The sequence below is a fragment of the Brienomyrus brachyistius genome, unplaced genomic scaffold (assembly GCF_023856365.1).
Source record: "Brienomyrus brachyistius isolate T26 unplaced genomic scaffold, BBRACH_0.4 scaffold48, whole genome shotgun sequence".
Taxonomy (NCBI): domain Eukaryota; kingdom Metazoa; phylum Chordata; class Actinopteri; order Osteoglossiformes; family Mormyridae; genus Brienomyrus; species Brienomyrus brachyistius.
Window position 1 is genome coordinate 1,432,764 of NW_026042323.1, and position 10,016 is coordinate 1,442,779.

Consider the following 10,016-nt stretch of genomic DNA (forward strand, 5'->3'; position numbering starts at 1 on the left):
AGCAGTAAAAGGTGACTGTTTGGTTCATGCATGCAGGGATCTGGGACAGAGCAAAAACGTGGAGCTGTCTGGTGGGCTGAGGAATGAGTTTAGAAATGCTGCTGTATGAAGTATTAAACCATTTGACCGGTTGGATTAATGTTAAAATGTTTTCTCCAAATATAAAAAGAGAGAATCTTCTGTTTTGCGTCTCATTACAAGCAAACTTGTTTTTTGTTTTTATGTCACTCTAGTATTTGATATCTAATTTTCAGTCTTCTGGCAATATAATGTGGTGAATGGGGAAAGACTTCCAGCAGGGGCTCCGGTTTCCTCCCACAGTCCAAAAGTGTGCAGGGTAAGTTAATTGGCAAATCTGAGTTGTGAGTGTTTGCGCCCTGCAGAGTGTTGACTTCTGCCCAGGGTTGGTTCCTGCCTACGCCTGTTGTTCCAAGGACAGGCTCCGGTCCCCCCCGCGACCTCAGTTTGGCTTGCTGTCTCCCCGCTTGGTTTTCTTTGGTTTACGTCTTCACTAGCCCCCTCGTTGCTTTGACTTGTGTGTAAGTTATGTATGTGTGATTGTATTGCTGCATAGGGAGTGACTGCTGTTTTGTTTTGCAAGTGTGTGTTGGACTCTGTTTATTTGGTTAGGGAGTGAGGTGGAGTGTTTGTCTTTTGGTTTCCTTTTCTTTTGCACTTAGGTGAGATTAGCTGTGGGTCGCACTTGATAGTTGGGGATTTTGTTTGTTATTTTGGCTGTGGTCACTCCCAAAGTCTTTTGCACCGGGTTATTTGTTCAGTGTCATTATACATGAAAAAAAAATGAAAATACAAAAAATATCCCTTTGCCCACTGGTGTTCCCTTCTTTCCCTCACCCTGTTTGTCCCTTTGTCCCATTCCCCTTTCCCGTGAATACTGTTACACTCCAACCCTAGACAGGATATCATAACAGCATCTTACCTATTGTTTTAAAAGAGATGAGGGATATTATTCGTCGACCTTTAACTTTGCTATTTCAGAAATCCGTATCTGCCGGTGTGGTACCTTCTGACTGGAAGTATACACTGTAAAAAAAGGCAATTTTTTTTCACAGTTTTAAACCATTTTATATCAGCCATTTTGACTACAGTATAATTATTTTTTTCCTCTTATGTTAAATGACAGTAAAGGCTTATCAAAACTACATTGCATAAACATATTTTTACGCACAGTTTGTAAAATAAAAGAAACCCCTTCAGTGAAACTGGTCAATTTATTTTCTGTATTTTTACAGAAATTAAACTTATGGTCATATGCAGGGGCAGCATGGTGGTGCAGTGGTTAGCACTGTTGCCTTGCACCTCTGAGACTCGGGTTCGAGACTCTGCCTGGGTCACATGTGTGTGGAGTTTGCATATTCTCCCAATGTTGTCGTGGGGTTTCCTCCAGGTACTCCGGTTTCCCCCGCACAGTCCAAAAACATGCTGAGGCTGATTGGAGTTGCTAAATTGCCCGTAGGTGTGCATGTGTGAGTGAATGGTGTGTGAGTGTGCCCTGCGATGGGCTGGCCCCCCATCCTGGGTTGTTCCCTGCCTCGTGCCCATTGCTTCCGGGATAGGCTCCGGACCCCCCACGAGCCAATAGGATAAGCGGTTTGGAAAATGGATGGATGGATGGATGGTCATATGCTTTATCTGTAAAATTTTAATGGTTTTATTGTACCAACATGTGTTTTAGTAAATCGAAGGCACAACAGCTGTTTTCAATAATTTTGCTTTCATTAACTTTAATTTTACATTCAGTGTACATAAAATGTACATTGTTTTACTGTCATAAACCAGATATCCACCATAATTGTACTGTGTTGTTGGATATATACGAAATGGTTTGCATAGATCTAAGGTTATAAACATAAAAAAAACTTAAAATTAGAAAATATAGACCCTATATTATAGGGAATATGCGAGTCATCGAATTGATATTGTAACGAACCCAAACTACAGTAGCGTCAGAGGCTGTAAACGGAGAACAGATCACCACCAGACTGCAGCTACAATTACAAAGATAATTTTATTCAGTACAATTCATGCAGCGACCCATCGGGTCGGATCTGGATTCACAAAGAGTTCGGTCCCGCTTTCTCCCCGTAGCACACCACCCCTTTTTAAGCCTGTGTTAACCCACGCTACCACACAGTAAATCCCGCACCACACAACATCCCTATAAGGGCACGGCACACCAATAGCACTGCAATGCACAGTAATCCCCACACTTCGGGCACAGGCAAGCGTTACGGGACCAGAACCGCCTACTGTATATAGTCCTGTCCCGACCCTAAGCAGTTACACTGCGCATTTAAAACACACAGAACACTCACACAATAAAGACATAGTTAAAACAGAACACCCCCCTCCCCCCGAGGATCAGGACTCTCCCCCGGGGAAGGAATAATCACACCGGTCCGTCACCTAGAACGTCCCACGGAAAGGGAATTCCCCCCCCCCAATCCGTCCCTATGAGGGTGCCGCTACTCCCGTCTATCAACCACCCCGTCTAAGCAGTGGTCATAGCCTCCTACCCCCACTGTCCTGACTGTCCTCGCCCTACCGCACCGGGAACTGTCCCTACAGCCCACTCTCTGGCTTCACAGCCGGCAGCCCTAAACGGCATACGAGCGGCACCTCCCTCCCGGACCCCACCCGTACGGTGCCTACCAGACCAAATCTCCCTAACGCGCCTCCCACTCCCTCTCTTAACCCCAGATCCCTCACAACCCAGGAGTAGCCACTTAATTAACTATTACCTTCCACGCCCATCCGTCACCCCCCACACATCAAAATTACACTCCCCCACCCTTAGGGCAGACTCGTCCTTGAGTCACAACATTTCATAGTCCTTGGACCATGTTGGTGGCCTCCTCTGACGTCCCAGACGAGTCTTCTGAACTGGAGCCCCTTCCCTCCGTTCTTGTTCCTTGGCCCCATGCATAGCAGCAGGCCCATCGCTGTGTGGCTCTGGAGGGACCTTACGGGCTCGGCTCCGCCAGGTTCAGGTAGGCTGGTCCCCTTCCCCCTGCTGCCCTGGTCCAATTGCACTTGCCTCTTCTGGCCGATTGGCTGCCATTGCCCACACTTCTAGCCCTGGCACCCCCCTCCATCTCGCCACCCTTTTCTACTAAGGGCCGTGGTTGCGGATAGCCACCACCAGGGGGGAATCTCTTAGCTCAGGCAGGGTACCAACAGGCATCACTTGGTCTCTGCCCTCCTGATTGGCAGCCTCTGTTACAGTAGAGAGAAATGGTTTAAGTCGATTAAAATGCACCACCACCTCACTTCCCCCTTCCACTGGTACCACTCGATACAATACCTCCGTTATCCTTTCCACCACCTTATATGGACCCTTAAACCTCCTCTGTAACTTTGGACATAACCCCCGTCTTCTAGCCTTCCTCCAATCCCATACCAGTTCCCCTCTGAATAGTACTTGACTTGCGCTCTAAAGTCATACGCTTGCTTCTGCTTACCCGAAGCTCTTGCCTGATGACGTTTCACTGCTCCCACCACTGTGGACAATATGTCCCCTAGTCTAGCCACATATTCCGTTACAGAGGAAAATCTTTCCCCCTCGTTGAGATTCAACATAACATCCACTGGCAACACTATCTCTTGCCCAAAAACAACCTTGTACGGTGTAACCCCAGTACTAGAGTGAATACTACTCCTGTAAGCCATCATCACACAAGGCAACAAAACATCCCAATTGGACTGATTTTCCTCCACAAAGAGAGACAACATTGCCAACAATGTCCTGTTAAACCTCTCAATCATCCCATCTGACTGGGGGTGATAAGCTGATGTCTTAGTCTTTGGAATGTTCAACAATTGACACACCTCGTTGAATAGATTTGATTCAAAATTTCGGCCCTGATCTGTATGGATAGAGTGAGGGGCCCCCAAGCGACAGACCCACTGCTCCGCCAAGACCTTGGCCACAGTGGAAGCTTCCTGATTAGGAAGAGGGAATGCCTCAGTCCATTTTGAGAAATAATCCCCAATGACCACAATGTACATATTTATCCCTGGAGTTACCGGTAATGGCCCTAAAATGTCCAATGCTACCCGTTCATATGGCCTAGCGGTTACAACAGACTGCAGCGGGGCACACCCCTGTTTCCCCACCACTTTCCGGGAACCACAATCCACACACTCCCGACACAAGTGCTTAACATCCCCAAACCATCCCAGCCAATAAAAGCGATCTTTCACCTTTGCTTGCAACTTTTGTATTCCCAAATGACCCCTAGTGGTAGCATCATGCAACTGCCTCAAAATTTCTGGCACCAAAGACTTGTCGATAACAACCTGGACTTGGTTTGCTGCATCAGAATGCAAAGGTGGATATCGTACCAACCTAGAACCCTGCAACTGATCCCACACTGATGCATATTTCCACAACTCATTTGGAGGCTGACTACCTGCCCTCCCTCCCTTCCTTTAAAGCAAAAATCTCCCGCAGCTCAGCATCTCCTTGCTGATCCTGCCCCAGCTCATCACACTCCTCCTGACATGCCACTGCCTCCTGACACACCTCTCTCACAGCACATATCACCTCTCCCCCTTTTTCCTGGGTAGCTGGCGGTGAGTCTGAGGTTACTGGCAGAAAAGCGGGCACTCTAGAGAGGGCATCCGCATTAGCGTGTCCCCGACCCGGCCGATGCACTCTCTTATATTGGAAGCTGGCCAGCTGCTCCACCCACCTAGCCAACTGCCCCTCTAAACCTTGGAAATTATGCAACCATCTTAAGGAGTTATGATCTGTCCGTAAGACGAACTCCTTCCCCAACAAGTAGTGTTTAAAATGTTTTATGAAGGTAACCATACTTAACTCCTTCTTGGTTGTTGCATATTTCCTTTCTTGTTTAGTCAAAGCCCTACTAGCATATGCTATCACCTGTTCCCGTCCCCCTTCTACCTGGGACAATACTGCCCCAATACCTGCATCACTCGCATCCGTATCTAATATAAAGGTTTTATTAGGGTCGGGGTAAGACAGGACTGGTACAGACATCAAACTAAGTTTGAGCTGTTCAAATGCTGCCTGACAAGCTTCTGTCCATGTAAACCGTCTGCCCTTCTCGGTCAGCTGGAGCAGAGGACGAGCAAGTTCAGCAAAACCCCGAATAAACCTCCTATAATAAGAGGCAAGGCCCACAAAACTCCTCCCCTCTGTCTGATTTTTAGGCACCGAGTAATCCATCCATCCATCCATCCATTTTCCAAACCTCTTATCCTACTGGGTCGCGGGGGGTCCGGAGCCTATCCCGGAAGCAATGGGATAAGCCCTAGTGGCTAATCTCCGTAAGGCGTTACCAAATTCCCTTGCCGTCTCGCTATGCAGGCGGCGACGGGTGGTAAAACTAGCTCTATTCCAATCACTACTATCACCAGGTTCAAAACACCTTGCCATAGCCGCTTTTAACAACCCATAATTACTTTTAGCCTCACTCGGCATCCCACTATACATCTCTCTAGCACGGCCAGACAACAGCAAAGACATAAACTTAATTTTCAGAGACTCATCCCACCTGTTTACCTCAGGCGCCAGATAAAATTGTTCCGACCAGTCAGACCACTCACGCCCCACACCATTAAAAGTTTCCGGTATAAACATTGGGTGAGCAGGGGGGGCCACCGGGAGATTGAGAAAACACTCTCTAGACGTATAACAGGACAATCAGCGCCCTCATAATTAGGAGATTGTACACTATCCTCCGCCTCCGACATGTTAAAGCTAATTCTAGGTTTCTAAACGGGAAAACCACAAAGGAAAGAAATGATCCCACCGCTGTCACCAGTCAGACCTACAGTGTGAGGTGTAGAGCTGGGTGGCGTTCGATGCCATTGGCTTTAGATAAACTGAACTGTCAGCGCTGTCACTCTAGCTTCACCATCCCTTGTGGAACTGGAGTGCTGACATTTCAGGGACTCCCCATGCCTGCATTGCCACTTGCCTCTCTCTCCTACTTATGCTGCCATTGCCATATCTGCCGGAGCTTGCACTTTGCACTTCATATTGCACTCACCTAACTGTTAGCACTGCCTATAGTCTCCCCTATACTTTGACTAATTGCACATTTTATTTCCCCAACTCCTCCTGGGGTGTGCTGCCTGGAGACCTCAATCTATCAAGATTTTCAGCACACCCTGCTACATGTGACATGTACCCATGACGTCCTTGCATCCAGCTCGCGTTCTGCCTGTGCCATCTTCCATGTATGACCCGCTGCCTAATTACTTCTGGTTGCCTGGCGATTGGAAGGAGAGTCGGCACGGGCTTGTCATCACCTCCCTGCTCCCCGGTTGTGCCTCAAATCCTATGATTTGGACAATGTGACTTGGCACTTAGCCATCTCTTCTATTCGACTCTCCCTGCCGGCCCCTGGAGGTTGGGCTCCCCCTTTGAGTCTGGTCCCTCCCAAGGTTTCTTCCTTCTAGAGAGTTTTTCCTTGCCACTGTCACCTATGTCTTACTCACTGGGGGCTTTGGGTGGGGATGCTGTAAAGCGCTTTGAGACAATGTATTGTTGGGATAACGCGCTATACAAAAATAAATTTGTTATTTTTCTGTTTTAAAACCAAATGGGAAAACCGTAAAATCACCTTCTTTTGTTTCTTTTCTATGAGTAAATTCAGATCTAACAGATACCAGAGATGTAAGATACAGCCTAATGTGAACTTTATCTTACAACATTAACAGTCCCAGTCATAAGCTTGGAAACACCCACCCTTAGAATGGTGTATTTTTGTAATATTTTCTACATTTTAGGATAAAATATGAAGCCTGATTTTTTGTTTTCTGCTTTTCGCTTTTTCCCCTTCTGACAGAAAAACCAAAAAACGCTGCTGCTGTTTAGTTTTCCTGATTTCGTTTTGGACTGGAAAACCCAAGGACAAATGATACATGGACTTTTTGCATTTGTTTGGCTTTAATGTGTTTGATATAAACCTAGAGTTGAGAACCTTCAGATGTGTGTGTTTGTATGAGTAATCCATCCATTCATCCATCCATCTTCCAAACCGCTTATCCAACTGGGTCGCGGGGGGTCCGGAGCCTATCCCGGAAGCAATGGGCACGAGGCAGGGAACAACCCAGGATGGGCGGCCAGCGCATCACAGGGCACACTCACACACCATTCACTCACACAAACCCCACGATGACATGGGGAGAACATGCAAACTCCACACACATGCGACCCAGGCGGAGAGTCGAACCCGGGTCCCAGAGGTGTGAGGCAACAGTGCTAACCACTGCACCACCATGCCACCCCTGAGTAATATAATGTTAATTATATATTATAATTACAATATAATGTTAATTTAAAAATTAAATTCTATTTTATGTCCTTCATAAAGTACAAAAGGCAAGCATATCATACAGGTAAAACACCCACATTTAAAAAATGTTTTCATGAAAGTCTGTAACAGTAGAGTGAAGGAACTGACCAGTGGCTGGGCTACTGATATATGGTATGATGATGACCATTGAATGTTTCTCAACTTTTTAACCCTAAAAAAACACACCACTTCCAGAGATGATATATATATATTATTTATTTAAAATGTAATGTTTCCTGGGGGCTGGGGAGGACACCTGCGGGAGAGAGACAGATATTGATCATGTAAACATCCTTCAGCAGTGCAGTAGTCATACTTCACATTTTTTTTTGGGGGGATTGTTAGGGTGGGGGGCACATGCAGCCATGGTACCTAAGCTCTGCTCAAGTGAGATCTGAGTTACAGGGAAAGGTCCATAGACCTTGTTTATATGCTGCTGTTCCACAGACTTCCAGTAGGGGCTCCATGTGAGGAAAGAGTGAGGGCTATGCTCTCTCTCAAGTACACACAGAGTCACAGAGTAGGTCAAAGAAGCGAAAACAAAGTACCATACCTGAGTTGTTGTCACTGAACACGAAGTCCCGGTTTGCTCCAAACTACAGGTGAGAAAGGCCCTCCTCTAAACTGGCCTCTCTCATGCGGGACGGGGGCCGTAAGGTGGCGTGGACCTCAGGAGCAGCGTGCAGCAGTATGAGCAGCCATGCCTGTGCCAGCAGCACCACTGCCTGTACCCGGTTGTCCCATGTTGGGGACAGGCCAAGCGCCGCGTTGCCATACAGGCAGAAGGTGATCCAGGCCACCCACAGCAGGACTGAGGCCAGGCAGGTGATGAGCAGCCACGTGGTCCTGCACCTCCACCGTGGCTGCTGCCTCCACAAACTGCAGGCCGCCCCCACCAGTGCTGCCAGGAGCAGGACCAGCACATAAGTGGTGGCCAGCGCAAAGTCCAGCGGCTGGTATTCACAGGCTGGCTGGCATGTGGACATCGTGGCTAGAAGGATCCACTCCGGATCCAACACGGCCAAGGCCACCGCCAGCCCCATCAGTTGACCTGTGCTGGGGCTATGAGCACCTTGTCCCAACCGGCGCAGTCGCAGACCATGAAACACGAGGCATGTGTTGCAGATAGCAAGCAACACCCCCCTCAGGACACGCCGGGCGAAGCAGAGGCTCTCTTGCTGCTCAGCGATGTATCCCAGGCTGAGGCCACAGAGCCCAAATATGGCTGCGAGCAGCAGGAGTAGCGGCGCCACCCCCGCTGCGCTCCTCAGCCTCTGTGATCTTCCGCAGGCGACACAGTACCACCAGGAGCAGGATCAGCGAGGCGAGGGCCGCCGCCGCTGCCGCCACCACCACCACCAAGCCCCACACCGCATCCAGCTCACACAAGGCCGTGTAGGGCCTTGTCAGGATGGAGCCGGATCCGCAAGGCGAAGCTAAGTCCCATGAAGAGCTGCCCCCCACCAGGGACAGGACGAGGAAGGTGAAGAGATTGATAGAGGGAGCCATCACTGGCAGGGAGAGAGAAAGGAATCATTTAATGGGTTGAAGAAGTATTAGTCCATTAAACGCAATGTAGCCTGCTGCTGTGCAGGACACATCACAGGCGACACGCTGAGCATGCTGACAACTGAGCAATGGACTTCTACAGTGTGAGACTACATGCACTTTCTTAAAAAGCAGTAATCAATGCATTGTCAACCAGCTGAACAACTTCACAAGTAAATCGGCACATTATATAGGCCACCATCGTTATAAAAATTAATTATTATTTAAATTCAGGGGTCTCAAAGAAATTACTGTATCTGGCCGGCCGATATCAGAGAAAAATTAAAACCATGTAATGTCATTCCAGCGCAATTGACACCCGCCAGTCTGCATGTTTTGCGGTCAGGAGTTTAGCATCTCCCAGCGTTTTTTTTAGTTTAAGACCTTTGATCTAAGTGAAGTATACATTTTGAAGGGGAGGCCTTACCTTCACTGTCAATGTCTTTCAGCTTCACTTGCTCTTACAACACGTACGATGCACTCACGAATCGTTTGTGTTTGCTTCTCCCTTATCAAACAGATTATTTATAAGCGGTGCATCATGACGTAGTACTGCATTTTTACGTAATGGAACGCTTAACGTTCTAAATAGGGTGGGGGCAGGGAGGGGGCATTAAGTGTCATCCTTTTTGTGTTTACTTTTGAAAAATTGAGATATAACCTTTAAAAAGCACGGATATAATGTAAGAAACTTTTTAAAAAATAAATACAAATAAAAACGAGCAAATGCATTCAATCTCATTTCTTGTAGCTAGTGCTGGAAACTTTGGTGGACACCAATAACGATATATTTTTGTCCAGTAATATTACCAATACCTAATGTTTGTCCAAACCCATGCAGCGCTCTAAGAAACTCCAGCTTCTGCGATTCCCCCTGCAGACCGCTACGGCTGATACAAAGACAAATGCGCAAAAGATGCTAGTAAGATACAGAGATTGGTCATTGGTTAATATTATATAAATACGCAATTAATAATATGACAAGTGGCAGTATTGCTAAAACAATAATAATGACTGATAAGTCATAACGCGTTTTTTTCTTTGATGGTGATAACATGTACATGCAGTACTCCGATACCGAAATAAGAGAATTAATGCTATTAGCAGAAAATTATT

General features: G+C 47.2%; 1 protein-coding gene and 1 long non-coding RNA gene across 2 annotated transcripts; both read right to left on the reverse strand.

The window, feature by feature from the left end:
• Window positions 1-7,548: 7,548 nt before the first annotated feature.
• On the reverse strand, window positions 7,549-8,602 carry LOC125723426 (G-protein coupled receptor family C group 5 member B-like). The gene is made up of 2 exons (XM_049000044.1): window positions 7,906-8,602; window positions 7,549-7,608 (listed from the first exon to the last, which is right to left on the reverse strand). The coding sequence occupies exon 1, from the start codon at window positions 8,393-8,395 to the stop codon at window positions 7,949-7,951; it is 447 nt and encodes a 148-aa protein (XP_048856001.1). The 5' UTR covers window positions 8,396-8,602; the 3' UTR covers window positions 7,549-7,608; window positions 7,906-7,948.
• An 8-nt stretch (window positions 8,603-8,610) lies between these two features.
• LOC125723430 (uncharacterized) lies at window positions 8,611-9,794 on the reverse strand. The gene is made up of 3 exons (XR_007386878.1): window positions 9,717-9,794; window positions 9,328-9,408; window positions 8,611-8,863 (listed from the first exon to the last, which is right to left on the reverse strand). It is a non-coding gene; the product is annotated as an uncharacterized LOC125723430 (long non-coding RNA).
• Between the last annotated feature and the right edge of the window lie 222 nt (window positions 9,795-10,016).

What these genes read in the sequence shown, in the direction of transcription:
- LOC125723426 (XM_049000044.1), bottom strand. Translation starts at nt 8,395, where the DNA reads ATGGGGCTGGCGGTGGCCTTGGCCGTGTTGGATCCGGAGTGGATCCTT.